General features: G+C 40.8%; 2 protein-coding genes across 2 annotated transcripts in view; one reads left to right on the top strand and one right to left on the bottom strand.

Annotated features, from left to right (window-relative positions):
- Positions 1-8,049, top strand: part of tpo (thyroid peroxidase) — an 88,335-nt gene extending 80,286 nt beyond the window's left edge. Inside the window, exon 13 of the mRNA XM_061925066.1 lies at positions 7,913-8,049. Within this exon, the coding sequence (XP_061781050.1) occupies positions 7,913-7,926 (14 nt within the window). The 3' untranslated portion in view covers positions 7,927-8,049. The remainder of the gene's footprint in view (positions 1-7,912) is intronic.
- Positions 8,050-8,083: 34 nt separating this feature from the next.
- LOC133572240 (calpain-1 catalytic subunit) overlaps positions 8,084-18,222 on the bottom strand; it is a 73,794-nt gene continuing 63,655 nt past the window's right edge. Inside the window, exons 20-23 of the mRNA XM_061925067.2 lie at positions 15,016-15,094; positions 11,488-11,604; positions 9,015-9,067; positions 8,084-8,690 (exon numbers count right to left, since the gene is read on the bottom strand). Of these exons, the coding sequence (XP_061781051.1) occupies positions 8,664-8,690; positions 9,015-9,067; positions 11,488-11,604; positions 15,016-15,094 (276 nt within the window). The 3' untranslated portion in view covers positions 8,084-8,663. The remainder of the gene's footprint in view (positions 8,691-9,014; positions 9,068-11,487; positions 11,605-15,015; positions 15,095-18,222) is intronic.

The raw sequence follows: 18,222 nt of genomic DNA on the forward strand, positions 1-18,222 counted from the left end.
AGACTCGAACTGCGAGTGTGTTGATCGCAGATGTTGTGACAGGGTGAATCTGTATCGTGTATATGAGGTTATTTATGACCATGTCAGGAAAAAAAATGGGTGACGACTGCAAGATATATATTTAAACAGTGTACATTTTCAAAAGATAAAATATAATAGTTTTGGATATAATGGTTTCATTTACAATCTGGAAACACTGGGACATCTTGCAGACTGACTCAAAAAACAGCTTATAAATATGACTATGGAGCAAAATTTACACAAAAACATATCCAATGCATATTATCTGGACTAGTGTTTCTTAACCATAGGAACCATTGTTGGGCCATGAGCACCAACTTGAGGGCAGCCAGACAGTTTCTCAGCTGTATGGGCCACAGCGATATTCAGTTGCAAAACACTTTTCCACCACTTGTGGCAATAATGACAATCTCAAACAAAGAAGTTTAGAGCTAAAGTCATTGAGAAGTTTCTTAGCGCAAGAATGTGACCTAAGTGGTGAAGCTATATTTTCATTTGCACTTTTATTTTATTGCCAGTTTGGTTAAGAAACATATTGTATATATATATATATATATATATATATATATATATATATATATATATATATATATATATATATATAAATATCAAACTTTTAAAGGAAACACAGTTACGGTTAAAAAACATGCAATAAAGAAGGCTAGTTAAAAATCAAAAAGTACTTTAATTCCTAAACCTCTACATCACTATATCAATAATAAACACACACATATGATCACCACCACCAGTATGTGATGGGTTCTCAGTTCTCACAGTAACGCGCTTTGAGTGTTTTGAAACGCGCTATATAAATGTAATTTATTATCATTATTATATGCATGTACTGCAATACTACTATATTTTAATGGTGTGCAAGTAGTGGACCATTTCACTTTTATTCTTTCAATTTGAGGGTGCCGCGGGATTTTTGCTAATTTCATTTACCGTATTTTTCAGACTGTAAGACGCACATAAAATCCTTTCATTTTTGGTCTGATGTGACGATGGTAAATTTATTGGCAGCTCCTGATTCCGGAAAAATTCATGAATTAGAGCATAATTAAAAAAGAGCGTGGTCCAAAGTGTAGGAAAAAGTAGTGGTTGTAGACAGGAAATTACATTATTTTGCATTGTTTTCTGCATTTAAAACCATAATTATTTTCTATAAAATGTGTTTTGTGTTAAAGCGGTCCTATGACGGTTCCTTGTGGTTTTTTAACCATTTTGACCTCGCGGACCAACTCAATTAACTCATTGACACTGAATAAGTAGTCTTACTCTTGATTTTAATCATTTTCAATAATTATATCTAACCTATTTAAAGTTTACGACCTCATTTAATGATATAAAAATGTGTTATTCACAAAGATTATCATTTAACACACACACTAGGCTTACGTCAGGCTAATTAGAAAACAAAGTACTAACCAAATACACTGCATAAGAAGGGAGTCATAAATAACTGAAGAAAAGTAACAGTATATACAATTGTGTTGTGCTAAAATAATAATAAATAGACATAGACAAACTTTATTGATCCACAAGGGAAATTGTTCCACACAGTAGCTCAGTTACAAAGGATGGAAAGGGTAAGGGTAGAAAGGATAATGCAGGTATAAAGTAGACTAAAATGTACCATAGTAGCAATATAAAATATAACATAAGTCTATTTCTATATCAATAATAACACATATGATCACCACCACCAGCATGTGATGGGTTCTCAGTTCTCACAGTAACGCGCTTTGAGTGTTTTGAAAAGCGCTATGTAAATCTAATCCATTATCATTATTATATGCATGTACATATACAGTATACTGCAACACTGCTATATTTTAATGGTGTACAGTAATGGACCAATTCAATTTTATTCTTTCAACTTGAGGGTGCCGCGGGATTTTTGCTAATTTCATTTACCGTATTTTTTGGACTGTAAGGGGTAAAATCCTTTCATTTTCTCAAAAATCGACAGTGTGCCTGATAACTCTGTCTGCCTAATGTACGGAATAATTCTGGTTGTGCATACCGGCCTTGAAGCTATTATAGTTGGTACATGGTGTAATGACACGTGTGACCAGTAGATGGCAGTCACACATAAGAGATACGTGTAGACTGCAAAATGACGGCAGTAAACAACACCAAAACTTTAAATGTTTCATTGAGAATATAAAACATTACACACAGCGCTCCAAAATCTGTCAAAATGTTTTAGTATGAAGCCGCACCGCTTGATGGATTGTTGGAGCATTACGGCTACTGTAGTCAGACGTACTGTGCTTATTATGATGTGTGTATAAGGACCGCAAAATGGCACCCATGAGCAGACACTTTCCCGTTTTTTTTGTTTCGCAATATTATGCAAAACCAACTTTTCTTACCTTCTGGTACCTGCTGATGTGTATTTGGGATCTGCATAAGTCCTGAAAATTTGTGCACGTCCACCATTGTATAGTCTGTGTCGACACTGTAGTCGATAAGCTTTTTCTCTTTTTTATCTTCTTGTTGTGGGGCATTCATCCTACACTGTTGCCATTTCTAATACAATTTAGCATAAAGTTCTAACTTATATCTATCAGTAGACTCGCTATAAAGGCGCTAAAAACTACCGGTGTAGTGGGTATATATAATTCACCCACGGAACTTTAGTTATTAGAGAGTTCCGGCCGGACATTTTTTCACGGGACACAATTTATTTATTTTTTTAATTTTATTTAATTGATTAATTTCTTTGTGTGGCGTTCCGCGGGTTTCGCATCTTGTTGGGTGGGATCCGTACCCGTATGGACCGGCCTTGCGCTGTGGGGTCTGTGTCGGTGACTTGATGCGGTGGCAGTGCAGCCCTCTTGTCTGGTGTGGGTTCTGTGTCTCGGTTGTTTGGGGGGTGATGTGTTTGGGTTATAGGGCGGAGTCTTTTAGTGGGAGAGGTGTTGATGTCTCTTGTTTACGTGTTGGCGTTTGGGCTGGCTAGTATGCTGGCGCTGGCTGGTCTCCATGGTCCTGTTTGAACGAGTGGTACTGGTTGTCTGGGGTATTGCAGCCATTGTTTCTGCTGCTGTTTGTTTCTAGTGTGGGCGCCCATGGCTGCTGGGTCTGGTACGGGGGGGCCGATGTTGTGACTTGTGGCAGCACTTGTGGCAGCACTTGTGGCCAGGTTTGTTGTCTCGTTTGTTGTCGTGTTGTTTGGCTTGTCGGGTGTCGGCCCGGGCCTGCCCTTGTGCTCTGCAACACCGTCCTTCGCGGCCAGTGTCGTGCCGTCATTTGGGGCCGGGGTGTGTGCTGCCGGACCTGTGGGCAGGAGGTGAGGTGATCGGCTGGTTCTCGCTGGACAGTGGGTGCTGAAACTTGTATCACTGCCCCGCCGGCCTCTGTATGGATTTGTTAGTTTATATATGTGTGTGTGTGTGTGTGTATGTATGTATGGATGGAAGTAGGTATGTAGATGTGTATGTATTGATGGATGTAGGTATGTATAAGTGTATAGACTTAGACTTCCTTTTTATTGTCATTCAAATTTGAACTTTACAGTACAGATAAGAACAACATTTTGTTTCTTTAGCTCATGGTAGTGCAGGATAAAAAAGCAATAAGGTGCATATATAAATAAATAAATAGGCTACTGTACAGATAAATATATTGCACTTTTTCATATGCATCCATGTTTATGGATGTATGTTATATTGTCTTTTTTATTCCAGCGAGTTTATCCATTTTGGGGGGAGTTGAGGGGATAATTATGATGCGTTCAAGAGTCTTGTGGTCTGAGGGAAGAAGCTGTTACAGAACCTGGAGGTTCTGCGGAACCTCTTTCTAGAGTCCAGCAGTGAAAACAGTCCTTGGTGGGGGTGGGAGGAGTCCTTGCAGATTTTCTGAGCCCTGGTCAGGCAGCGGCTTTTTGCGATCTCCTGGATAGGAGGAAGAGGAGTCCTGATGATCTTTTTCGCCGTCCTTAACACTCTCTGGAGAGACTTCCAGTCTGAGGCATTGCAGGCTCCAGTCCAGACAGAGATGCTGTTGGTCAGCAGGCTCTCTATAGTGCCTCTGTAGAATGTGGTGAGAATGGGGGGGAAGGAGCTGTGCTCTTTTCATCCGACACAAAAAGTGCATGCGCTGCTGAGCTCTTTTTACAAGAGCTCCGGTGTGTAGGGACCAGGTTATATTGCCAGTTATCTGCATCCCCCGGAACTTGGTGCTGTTTACCATCTCCACCGCTGTGCCGTTGATGAAGAGTGGAGCGTGGCTGGACTGGTGCTTCCTGAAGTCAACGATGATCTCCTTGGTCTTGTCGACATTCACGACCAGGTTGTTGGTTCTGCACCAGCCAACCAGATGTTTCACCTCTTCCCTGTAGTCCATGTCATTGTTGTCACGGATGAGGCCCACAACTGCCGTGTCATCCGCATACTTCACAATGTGGTTAGTAGTGGACCTGGCGCAGCAGTCATGGGTCATCAACGTGAACAGCAGCAGACTCAGGACGCAGCCCTGGGGGGAGCCGGTGCTCAGGGAGATGGCACTGGAGGTGTTGTTGCCCACTCTAACAGACTGTGGTCTGTCTGTGAGGAAGTCAAGCAGCCAGTTGCATAAGGGGTACTGAATCCAAGGTTTGCTCACCAAGTGCTGCGGGATGATGGTGTTGAATGCTGAACTGAAGTCCAGAAACAACATCCGCATGTGTGTGTCCTTTCCTTCCAGATGTTCTAAGCTCAGGTGGAGTGCAGAGGAGATGGCGTCCTCTGTGGGGTGGTTAGGGCGATAAGCAAACTGGTATGGGTCGAATGTGGGGGGAAGACTGGAGACAATATATTCCTTTACCAGCCTCTCGAAGCACTTCATTATGATGGGGGTGAGTGCAACGGGGCGGTAATCATTGAGGGAGGAGATTGTAAGTTTTTTAGGCACTGGAATGATTGTGGCCGTCTTAAAACATGCTGGTACCACAGCCTGAGTCAGCGAGATGTTGAAGATGTCTGTGAGAACCCCAGCAAGCTGGTCTGCACATCCCTTAAGCACCTTGCCCGGAATGTCATCAGGTCCCGGTGCTTTTCGGGGGTTCACTCTCCTCAGGGTTTTCCGGACATCTGCTATGTCCAGGTTGAGTGGCTGCTCATCAGGGCGAGGGATGGATTTTCTCGCCGGAGTGGTGTTAAATGCCTCAAACCTTGCAAAGTAATTGTTAAGGTCATTTAGGAAGCTGATACTGTTGTCACAGGGACGTGGGGCAGCTTTATAGTCCGTGATGGCCTGTATGCCCTGCCACATTCGTCTAGTGTTTGTGGGGTTGTCGAAGAAGTCCTGCACTTTCTGACTGTGAGCACGCTTTGCAACTTAATGGCACGGTTCAGGTTAGCTCTGGCTGTTTTTAATGCTACCATGTCGCCAGACTTAAAAGCCTTCAGCATTGCACGTACCTCACTGTTCATCTAGGGTTTCCCGTTGGCCCGTGTGGGGATGTTCTGGATCACACTGACATCCTCCATGCACTTCTGAATGTATGTGGACACAGATTCTGCATACTCCTCCACACATGTGTGATGGTTTTCGGTGGCGGCTGTCTTGAACATGTCCCAGTCTGTGGTTTTGAAGCAGTCTTGTGATGCTTCCATTGCTCCCTCTGGCCAGGTCCTCACCTGCTTCACTGTAGCTTGCTTCCTGATCAGCAGGGGCTTGTATGCAGGAATTAGCATCACAGATAGATGGTCTGAGGAGCCAAGGTGGAGGCGTGGTGCAGCTTTATACGCATGTTTAATATTGCTGACCACCAAGTCCAGCTTGCTTCCACCCCTGGTTGCAAAATTCACATATTGATGGAAATGAGGGAACACAGTTTTCATGTTAGCTTGATTAAAATCCCCTGCCACGATGAAAACTCCCTCTGGACGTGTAGATTGCAGTCCATTGATGGAGCAGTACAAAGCATTCAAAGCTTCTTTGGTCTTAGCACTGGGAGGAATGTACACTGCTGTGAAGATCATAGTACTGAAATCCCGGGGTAAATAAAATGGCCTGCATTTTATAGTTAATAGTTCTACATCGGGAGAGCAGTGACATGAGACTATATTCCCATGATTGCACCATTTGTTGTTGATATACATGCAAACACCACCGCCTTTGGGATTTACCAGTGAGAGTTCTGCTTCTGTCCGACCAAAACATAGTTAGCCCCTCAATGCTAACTGCCTCGTCCGGAATGGAGGGTTTCAGCCATGTGTCTGTGAGAAATATGGCGCAGCTGTCTCTCATCTCGCGTCTTGCATATAAATCCAGCTTAAGGTAGTCCAGTTTGTTCTCCAGGGAGCGGACATTTGAAAGCAAGATGGATGGAAGCGGCGTTCTGTGAGAATTAGCCTTTAGCTTTGTTGTTAGCACCGCTCGGCATCCCCGCTTCTGCTTCCGATCACACCGCTTACGTCTCCTCTGTTGACGGTCCCCGCTGGTACTATGTTCTGCTGTTTCACAGGCCGCTGGATGTAGCCGGCTTAGAATTCTGATGCTAGCGAAGAGGTCCAACGTATACGCATCTTTCGGTCCAAAACGGCCCGATCTCTCCACATCCAAAATTGTCCGGCGGTCGTATGTTACCACTGAGTGTCCACGCTGGAAGCCAGCCATGAAATTTACAGAATTTACCGGAATATTTGCCAAAATGTTCCAATACTACCATGAGCCTCTGAAGCCGCAGCCGTGCAGGGCGCCGCCATCTTGAGTATGTGTGTATATGTATGTGTGTATGTATGCATGTGTGTGTATGTGTATACATGCATATATATATATATATATATGTGTGTGTGTATGTATTTATAAATATATATATATATACATATATATATATTTTTGGCGGGACAGTCGGGGCCTGTTTGTCTGGCGGGGGCAGCGCTTCAGGCTACTGCCGCCGGGCTGCGTGTCTGGGACCCCTGGGTCCCACCGTCCACCCCAAGATGCCCGTCTTGGATGGGGCCTGCTGCATCTATCGTGGCAGCACTGCAAAGTATTTTGCAGTGCTGTAAGTCCGCCACCTGCTGGGGTAGTGACCTTGTCTGTCAGCGTGTCTGTGATCTTTTCAAAACATTTGTTTTATTTTTTGTAATTTATTTTTAAATTTTTTTTTTTTTTTTCTTCCTTCTTGGGAAGGATTCACCAGGGCAGTTGCTGGATGTTCCATCTCCATTGTTGAGGTCTCTGCAGGTGGGGTGGGTGGTTCCCGTGGCTCCTTGTGGTCCTACGGTGGCCGACTTGGGTCGGGCGGCCTGGGGTGGGCCCGCCGTACTCTCGTGGGGCTGGTGGGGCGGGGGCAGTCTTCCAATCCGGCTGCTGGGAGTCCCTGGGCCCATCGGGGTGGGGCGTCCCGCCTTTTTGCCCGCGTGGGGTATGGTCTCTCGCCGGCTTTGGGGATGGCTGTCCCTTGTTTCTCCCGTGTCTTGTCCTCTGCCGGGCGCGTCTGTCTATAGCCTGTTGCTGGCCCTGCCGGGCGGAACGGTAACCCCATTTCTGGGGTTCCTGTCACTGGCCCGCCTGGCTGCGTGGGGCCAGTGGTCCCTTGTTTCCTGGGCGCCGAACCTCCTGTTTTTTTCAAATGTTTACAAAAGTCTAAAAAAGTTTTCTGTATCTTCAAAACATTGTTCCTATTACTTAAACACACTGACTGTTGCGAATAACAAATCAGCTTGTTGGTGTTTCAAAAGAGATCACAGTCATATCTCTAATCTGAATGGTTCAGTTATTTTAGAGATTACTTTTTTAGCCAGAATATTGAGTAATTAATGCAATGATTTGGAAGTTGGGCGGGCTGTAGTTAGTCCATGTCTGTTATTTGGCAACACAAAAATACATTGGAAGCTACAGTATGTACATTCTTGAATGACTTGGTTAATAACAATGTGATTTCTGTCTATAGGTAGTCCTCAGTAAAGCGGAGCCAATGAAGAAGATGTTGAACATGTTGCACTCTTCTTTTATTTAAACCAACTGAATGTATTCTGCATTATTGGGTTTGAGTAGTTTTATTTGAAAGCTGTTTTCCTGAAGGATTACATTTCCAGTCAGAGAAGACATTGATTGGGTCTACAGTAGAGTGAGAAGATCAGTGTTGTATTGCATTTTATAAAATAAAATGAAAAACAGAACTGTATTTATATGTATTCCATTACAATTAAAATGTTTTAAAAATATATATTATATCCGATCTGAATTACTACTAAATAATACTAAATACTAAATAATAATTAAGTAAATATTATGTGGGCTATTTGGTGGAGAGAAAATCTACCTATGCTCCAAATCAATTATAGCATTTCATGAAGAAAGTCACAGCTGTTAGTTCTTAAATCATGTATTCACAATCAAGATGAATCAATTTTGTATTATACTTCAAATATTGATATGGCGATTATTAGGCAGGAGAAAAACAGGAACACAGAAATCATCGATTTGATCAAATTAGAACATTTACAATACTATAAAAAAAGTCAAAGAAAACATATAAATCTATGGTCAACAAAAAATATTATTCATTAATTAGTTTGGAAGACGTTGATCTTGTGTTATGAAGTAGTCTAAACAAAACAATCCCAGTTTATTTTTTCTCTTTGATGCAAACATAAATCTCACTTTGTCCTGGTTTTCTTCCGGCATCATGTGACTTTGTTTTAGTTGCACATCGAAATGTACATCCACTGTCGAGTACAAAAAGATGATCAAACTGTTAAACACACTTTTTTATACAAATTCATAGATGCAGGGGACCAACTTTAATACATTGTATGCATTTAAGATGATAAACCAAAACCTATGTAGGTTAATATATATGCTAAGCAACGCACCATCTTAGCTTTTCGGTATACCAAACAAGGGAAATTAAACAATAAACCTCATTAAAAAGAGTTTATTTGATATTTAGAATATGCAAAAGACCAACAAAAAACAGCTGCAGGCCGCATTGGACACCCATGCATTAAATACGGAACAAGATGGTACATGGCTGACAAGATTTTTCATACCTCTGGTTCACGTAGCGTCACACTCATCCCATCAGAAAAGCTGTTGAAGATCTCTGATAAACAGATTGAGAATGAGAAAGTATGTGTGAGATTGTGGCAGAATGACTGTGACAGAACTCAAAACACACTTTGGCCAGCATAGTTACTACTACTGTACATGAGTGATCCTGCTACGTAACTTAATTCTGCACAAATACTAAATTGACATTTTCAAGAGTTAGATTGCGTTACAACTGGAAAAATAATATACAATATGGAATAAATATACAATGTGGAATAAACCTCTAATGATGTATTTCTCTCAAGCCTGTCCATTGAGAGAAATGGACAGGTGTTTTTCAACCACTGTGCCGCGGCACACTAGTGTACCGTGAGATCCAGTCTGGTGTGCCGTGGGAGATGATCTAGTTTCACCTATTTGGATTAAAAATATTTTTTGCAAACCAGTAGTTATAGTCTGCAAATAATGTGTTGTTGTTGAGTGTCGGTGCTGTCTAGAGATCGGCAGAGTAACCGTGTAATACTCTTCCATATCAGTAGGTGGCAGCCGGTAGCTAATTGCTTTGTAGATGCCGGAAACAGCGGGAGGCAGTGTGCAGGTAAAAAGATGTCTAATGCTTAAACCAAAAATAAACAAAAGGTGAGTGCCCCTAAGAAAAGGCATTGAAGCTTAGGGAAGGCTATACAGAACGAAACTAAAACTGAACTGGCTTCAAAGTAGACAAAAACTGAATGCTGGACGACAGCAAAGACTTACTGTGGAGCAAAGACGGCATCCACAATGTACATCCGAACATGACATGACAATCAACAATGTCCCCACAAAGAAGGATAAAAACAACTGAAATATTCTTGATTGCTAAAACAAAGTAGATGCGGGAAATATCGCTCAAAGGAAGACATGAAACTGCTACAGAAAAATACCAAAAAAAGAGAAAAAGCCAACAAAATAGGAGCACAAGACAAGAACTAAAACACTACACACAGGAAAACAGCAAAAAATACAAAATAAGTCAGGGTGTGATGTGACAGGTGGTGACAGTACACCTACTTTGAGACAAGAGCTATATTGATGCATACTTGGTTATGGTTTAAAGTCATATCCAACAATTGCGACAACGACTTTTTACTGTCAACTAAGTTTCGTTTTTTAGTGATTTCTGCTGATGGTGTGCCTCCGGATTTTTTCAACACAAAAAAATGTGCCTTGGCTCAAAAAAGGTTGAAAAACACTGCATTAGGGAACAATTAATAATCATATTTTATATTTCAAAGGTATTTCATTTTCAAATACTGTATTTTTCGGACTATAAGTCGCTCCGGAGTATACGTCGCACCGGCTGAAAATGCACAATAAAGAAGAAAAAAAACATATATACGTCGCACTGGAGTATAAGTCGCATTTTTGGGGGAAATTTATTTGATAAAATCCAACACCAAGAATAGACAATTGAAAGGCAATTTAAAATAAATAAAGAATAGTGAACAACAGGCTGAATAAGTGTACGCCATATGACGCACAAATAACCAACTGAGAACGTGCCTGGTATGTTAACCAACACATCATGGCAAGAGTCATTAAAATAACTATATTATATAGAACATGCTATACGTTTACCAAACAATCTGTCACTCCCGATCGCTAAATCCGATGAAATCTTCCTCCTTGGTGTCGCCTCTGGTATGCGCCGCTAGCGTCCCTCATATTTCACTACGTCCAGCTTGTAATCTGCAGTATATGATTTCCTTTTCGGTGTCATTTTAGTTCAGTCCTTCTCAGTTTTCATAAGTTACAGCGATTGTTGATGTGATCCATTTATATTTATTTATTTATTTATTTTTTATTTTTTTTATTTTTATTTTTTTTGTTGATGTGATCCATTTTAATAGCTCCGGCAGTAGCGTATAGCATATAGCAGTTAGCATTTCAAAACCCACAATGCACTTTTGCCATGACCCGCCCCCACTGAATTCTTATTGGTTGGCGTGTGAGTAACGATTGCTGACGTGTGTGTGACGATTGCGGACATTTGCTTCGTTGCTCACGCGAATGAGATAAATAATATTATTTGATATTTTACGGTAATGTGTTAATAATTTCACACATAAGTCGCTCCGGAGTATACGTCGCACCCATGGCCAAACTATGAAAAAAACGTTGACTTATAGTCCGAAAAATACGGTATATTATTTTGAGGACCAAATGTTGGAATATAAACAACATTGTTTTCACTTTACAACTTTGTACATAATACCCATGAAAAGGGTGTTTGATAGAGTCGCTTTACAATTTGACCGAATGATTACAAAAGTTAATCAATAACCAAATATGATTACACGACTCATCAATTGCTTTTGTAATACATATGTTACAAACAATATAATCATTTGACTGTTGGGCAAAAGTTGTGTGAAATATCTAATAGAATTCTCGTTTTATATACTTAATGAGTATTTATCCAAATTGACCCACTTTTCATGCAGCTAAGACGAACAGCCAAGCTGATGAAGTTCTCCAGTGTTACATGTCCAGTGGGAGTGCCATAGCGCAGGATCAACATATTTAGCATGTCATCTGTGACCTTTGTACCTGAAAAAACACATGCATAATAACAGCATCAAAGTAAGTACAGCATTGTACTGTATGTCCAGGCTGCATTAACAAAAATTAGATACAAAATGTATACATAAACTGAACAATAGTATGAATGCAACACTTTTGTTTTTGCTCCCATTTTTCATGAGTTGAACTCAAAGTCCTAAAACTTTGACTATATACACAAAATACCTAATCCTCTCAAAAATTGTTCACAAACCTGTCTAAATCTTTGTTAGTGAGCATTTCTTCTTTGCCAAGGTAATACATCCCACCTCACAGGTGTTGCATATCAAGTTGCTGATTAAACAGGATGATTATTAAGTGTGCCTTAGTCTGCCCACAATAAAAGGCCACTCTGAAATGTGCAGTTTTATCACACAGCACAATTCCACAGATGTCGCAATTTTTGAGGGAGCGTGCAGTTGGAATCCGATCGGCCTCACAACCAGCAGGTGCACCTCCATGATCGTCTAAGACCAGCCACCCAGACGGCTGCTGCAACAATTGGTTTGCATAACCAAAGAATTTCTGCACAAACTGTGAGAAATCGTTTCAGGAAGCTCATATGCATGCTCGTCGTCCTCAATGGGGTCTCGAACTGACTGCAGTTTGTCGTCGTAATCGACTTGAGTGGGCAAATTCTCACATTCGATGGCGTCTGGCACGTGGAGAGGTGTTCTCTTTATAAATGAATCCCGTTTTTCAGTGTTCAGGGCAAATGGCAGACAGCGTGTGTCGCGTCTTGTGGGAGAGCAGTTTGCTGATGTCTACGCTGTGAATCGAGTGGCCCATGGTGGGGGTGGGGTTATGGTAGGGGGCAGGCGTATGTTAAGGACAATGAACGCAAGTGCATTTTATTGATGGACAATTTGAATGCACAGAGAAACTTTGACGAGATACTGAGGCCCATTGTTTTGCCAATCACCCGAGACCATCACCTCATGTTACAGCATGACAATGCAGGGCCCCATGTTGCAAGGCTTTGTCCACAATTGCTGGAAGCTGAAAACATCCCGAGTTCTTGCATGGCCAGCATACTCACCGGACATGTCACCCATTGAGCATCTTTGGGATGCTGTGGATCGTATACGACAGCATGTTCCAGTTCCTGCCAATATCCAGCAACTTCACACAGCCATTGAAGAGGAGTGGACCAACATTTCACAGACTACAACCAACAACCTGGTCTATGTGAAGGAGATGTGTTGCACTGCGGGGGGAAAATCGTCCCTCCCCCCAGACTCCCAATAAAGCAAAACTTACACTTTTCTGAGTGGCCTTTTGTTGTGGGTAACCTAAGATCAAGCATTAAATCTCACCTAACCTTATCCGTGTCCACACACAACAATGCCACCGTTTAAGACCCCCGCCCCCCTCCGTCCATCGGCGCAATGCGACCTAGTACACATGCGCAGGAAAAAAAAAATCCACCTGAGCGTCCATCTGCTCCAAGCTCTCCAGTAGATAATTTTACTTCACTGTGAAATTTTTAATTAAAATAGCTATATTGTAAATAGTTTGCTGTGCTTTTTACATTTGTTTGCTGTGTTTTGTGTGCAAGATTTTAAAATAAAATGTATCTCCTTTGAACAATATCCAGTGTTGTGGTATTTCAATTAACATAAAATTTTACTTCACTGTGAAATTTTTAATTAAAATAGCTATATTGTAAATAGTTTGCTGTGCTTTTTACATTTGTTTGCTGTGTTTTGTGTGCAAGATTTTAAAATAAAATGTATCTCCTTTGAACAATATCCAGTGTTGTGGTATTTCAATTAACTAGAATCCAGTGTGCTGTGGGGACCTATTGTAGTGAATCACACCTGACATCATACATGAATCCGATCTTCAATCGACATGAGAAAGTAGTCAATGCGATAAAGATTTTACAACAATTACAACAATTAATCTAGACAGAGAATACCCAAAGTATTGTTGTTGCGGGTTGACTCCGCCATTGGGGAACTCTTTCGTGAGATATGGCGCTGGGTCACCCAAAAGAAAAACAGGGACTGGATCTTCATCTTCAAGCAGTTGTTTGGGACACGAGGGGATGGTTCCATCTTTCAGCTGCGCGCTAATGGCGGAGTTAGCGAAGATGCGGGCATCACGTACGCTGCCTGGCCATTTCACTGTCACATCCATAAAGCAATATTTGTAGTCACACACTACTACGGGAGAAAGGGATGAAGTTTTCCGCTAAGTAGAATCACAGCTAACCCGGACATTCGAAAGTTATCTTGCCGTCTGAGATGTGTTGTATCCGAAATAGCTGCAATCGCCCGTTGCCTTCTCTTAAGGTATTGATTTGTGATTTCCAAAAGCGTCTGTACATGTACAAGAAGGAGAAACACGGGCATGTCTGGATGATCTGCCTCCATCTTTGTTATGAAGCTGGCTGTGGCGCGTTCTTTCTGATGTCTCTTCCTGTGTGGCGCGGTCTTTCTGGCGTCACCTTCTGTGTGGGTCTTTTTGGCGTCACTTCCTCTCCGAACTCAGTTTGTAAACGATCATTGAGTCCATACAAAGCTAAGTGCCGGAAATTTGTGTAAAAATTTGTCCAAGGAGGGGGACCTTAAACACTGGTTTAGTGTGGCTAAAACGGGGCTTAGGCTAAATAATTATTTGTTTAAGGGGTTAAACGACTTAGTGTAGACATGGCCTAAGGCACACTTTTGCAATAATTATACTGTTTAATCAGCAGCTTGATATGCCACACTCGTGAGGTGGAATGGATTATCTTGGCAAAGAAGAAGTGCTCATTAACACAGATTTAAACAGATTGGTGAACAATACTTGAGAGAAATAGGTATTTTGTGTATATAGTAAAAGTTTTACATTGAGTTCAATTCATGAAAAATGGGAGCAAAAACAAAAGTGCTGTGTTTATATTTTTGTTCTGTATATATTAGTGCTGTCAAAGTTAACAAATTAACACAAGCGATTATCACCAAGAATAATCACATGAATCATTAAAAAAGCAAATTGATTCCGCAAATTATACTCAAACAGGACTTTAGATCAAATCTGGGTAATATGTATTTAGCAAATTATTTATTGGTGTACATCAGCATATTGCTATCTGCAATATCAGTGTAGAATTGTTCAAAATAGCCACTTCATACTATATTGTTACAAGTTTTGAACACATAAGTTGTGCGAACTCAAGCAAAGCAGTTTAAAAATAAATTGTGTATAAAATTGCATTTGTCTCAAAATATGGGGTCTTTATTAAAGTTAATTTAAATTATGCTAGCGAGTAATTTACTGCGATTGATAATGATTCATCAAAATTCGAAAGTGTGATTAATCCGTTAAAAAAAATAGTTGTTCGACAGTACTAATATATATGTATAAATAAACATAGCAAATAGCAATAGCAAATAAATAGGATCTCTTTACCTAATGCAAAAATGGCATTCCTCAGCTCATTCAATGACAGTGCTCCATTTCTTGACACATCAGTGCGAAAGAAAACATCCTTGAGAGAATATATTCTATGGTCAAATCAGAATTCATCAATCACAATGGACACTCCAAAGTTGAAGGCAACTTGTGTTTAGCTATTTTAGGGCTTAAGTGAAAATGTGCCGTGGGCCAAATACAACGCAAAGAAGCACCATAAGTGAGGAGTTTTGCCCCATTTGATAAATGCCAGATCAATGATTGTGTGAGCTTGAAAAAGGTCAATATGAATGTATTAAATTTGGAAAAGTCGCCCATTGGCGGGCCAAACGAAATGACTCGGCGGGCAAATTTGACCCGCTGCCACCTTTGAGCATTTGTTTATTAAAGCATCACCAGGGCTAGTCAAGCTGAGTGTTTATATCGACGGCAACATAATTTGTGCCATGTAAGGCATGGCACAAATTATGTTGCTCTGTATGACACAGATCTGTTAATAATAATGAATTATATTCGTATGGTGCTTTTTTTCTAGTGACTCAAAGCGTGTTATTTGTCTAATGAGAAAGAAAGGCTTAAAGCTTGGGAAATATACTTGAAACTGTTTGAATTAGTATTTAAATTGTTCAACATTGGAGTTTCCATTTTATATAGGCAATAGTCTGTGAAGCTTGGTTGCATGATGGCGATTACTAGCGTGTTCAAAACATGCAGATGACCGAGTAGGCAATGTGCAGGTAAATAACTATTTAATGTAATGACAAAGACAAACAAAAGACGAGTACCGTTTAGAAGGGCACCGAAGCTATGCAAAAACAAAACTAAAACTGTCAGGTTGCAAAACAACAAAAAGGAATGCTGGAACACAGCAAAACTCACGCAGGAGGAAAGAGCGTCCACATGAATGACTATACATTCTAAACAAAGTCCTGACCAAGAATGGTAGCTCACACTCAACTTAAATAAAACTAATTGCTAACAGAAAGCAAGTCCGTGAAAGATGATAAGCGGTCACGAAAAAACACCAACACAACAGGAAGTGCCACCAAAAGAAGAGCGCAGGACATGGACTAACACCAAACAAAGGACAACACTAACAAACGCAAAATAAGGCACAGACTGGTGTAGCCAGTCGTGACATAGTCAGTGGATAAAAGTTAGTTAGTTTTTTTGTTTTACATCAAGTACGAAGGCCTGCCAAGTTTCAGAAAATAAGAAGTGTGAGACTTGAGTGGAATAATGCGTCTGAAAAATGTTTGGCCTTTTTAACACCAGTTTGGCCTGCTTTAGCGATAATGATACGATTAAGGTCTTCAACCCCAGCAACTCTCCCTGCACTGTGGCCTCCTAATGCTATTCTTAATTAACCAGAAATAAAAAAAATGTAATCATCTCCACTCTCTTGATCTTCCAGTGTTGCTAACTCCTCAGAAATCTATTGGCTGTCGTAAAAGTTGCTAGAAGTTGCCTCATTTGCGTAATTGATAACAATGTAACATAAAAAGTGAGTTAAAAATGCAAATTAAGATTAGAATTGTAAATGAATTTTCTTCTGTTTATTCTTAGTTTAGTTGTATTTTTCTTTGTTCTACATTGTTAACAGTTAGAGTATTACATTTGTTCAAAAGAATGAAGAGTTGGGATATTCATGAAGAAACCAGATCTTTTGAGGCTCATTAACATGAACGATAGGTTTCTTTTCATTTGAAGCGTGACAGTGATGAAACGTTTACATTCATATCTCACTCTGTAAACCAAGGCAGAAACAGCGGCAGCTTTGCTAAGAGAGGATGTGCATCTCCTCTCTGCTCTGACGAGAATGGAATGGAACTTTATTGTTATTGCACTTGAATGTACAATGAAATGTCTTTTCAGTAAAAGCTGTCCAAGAGCAGACATTCAGTAGACAAACTGTTCTGGCGAAGAGTGCTCCCCTTTCCAGTTCATGCTCCCCTTGTATATGCGCATGCATATTTCATGTCTCCAAAACATCCAACAAAGTCTCTATATTTGTTGCTAGTGGGGAAAAAAAGTCACTAAGGGGAGTAAGAGGGATAGATTTAGCGAAAAAATCGCCTTGTTGACAACATTGCGCTGAAGTGTGTGTGAAAGATAGAGACGCCAAGACCCGCGTTAGGTTGCTTCTGATTGGATTCCATTGCGTGGTTTGCTAGACTTAAACTAGACTGACCATACGTCCTCTTTTCCCCGGACATGTCCTCTTTTGCGGGGCTGTCCGGGCGGAGTTTGTTAAATGCCTCAAATGTCCGGCATTTTGAGTTAGGGTTGCATGTATTTTCAATGTACGTTCAGGGTTAAGAAGGGGTTACAAAACAAAACAAATTGTGAAGGTGTGGCAGGCAGCAGCATTCGTGAGGGAGGGGCAGAGACAGAGAGAGCGAGGGCGTGGAGAGACAGACAAGACACCCGGTTTGCTTGTTTTTTTTTTTATTGTATCGATTATCGCTTTCCGCCAGTGTTTTGTTTTGTTTATATTTGCCGGGTCAAATTTCCGTCCCAGTTTATTGCGTTGTTATTTTGATTCCCCAAAAGTTTTATCAATGACAAATACTGCCTCAGTTTGCACTCGGACAAGTTTACCGCGAGGGGCTGTCAAAATAAAGACATCATGGTAAACACTAAGGTGAGTGTAAAGTCAACATTTTTAACTCTAGTAAATGAGTTATTTTAGTCTTAGTGAGTACATGGAAACTTCACTTTTATCTCCCGCTGGATCCACATCGTTCAAGCTAACTAGCACCCGAGCAAACTCCTCCACCCCAAAAACATACTTTGCACGTCAAAAACGGGGCAATTGTTTGCCTTTTGTAGTGTTAATGTGCAAGGAGTGTTCAAAAGGAGTCTCTTGGAGAAGTGGCTGACAAGTTAGCATCGCTGACAGTGACGTCATCACCGTCATTGTTTACTGAAGCAGAGATGGTGACTGTGCGTTATGATAAACGCGCATGCGTCGCCAGGCTCTGCTTTTTATCCATAGATTTATCAGATTTAATTTTTTTTTATCTATAGCAAAAGTGTGCCCCGGAGGCCATTTGCGGCCCACAGCTAATGTTTTAAAGGCACACGGCACATTCTAAAAATACTATTAAAATAAACAAAAACATAACAAAAGTGAAATATAAAGCTTAAAGGTGAAATGTAATTTAGAAAAAGTTGCAATGTTGACTAATAAAACAAAGCTGT

Source organism: Nerophis lumbriciformis, linkage group LG29 (genome assembly GCF_033978685.3).
Source record: "Nerophis lumbriciformis linkage group LG29, RoL_Nlum_v2.1, whole genome shotgun sequence".
NCBI classification, from domain to species: Eukaryota; Metazoa; Chordata; class Actinopteri; order Syngnathiformes; family Syngnathidae; genus Nerophis; species Nerophis lumbriciformis.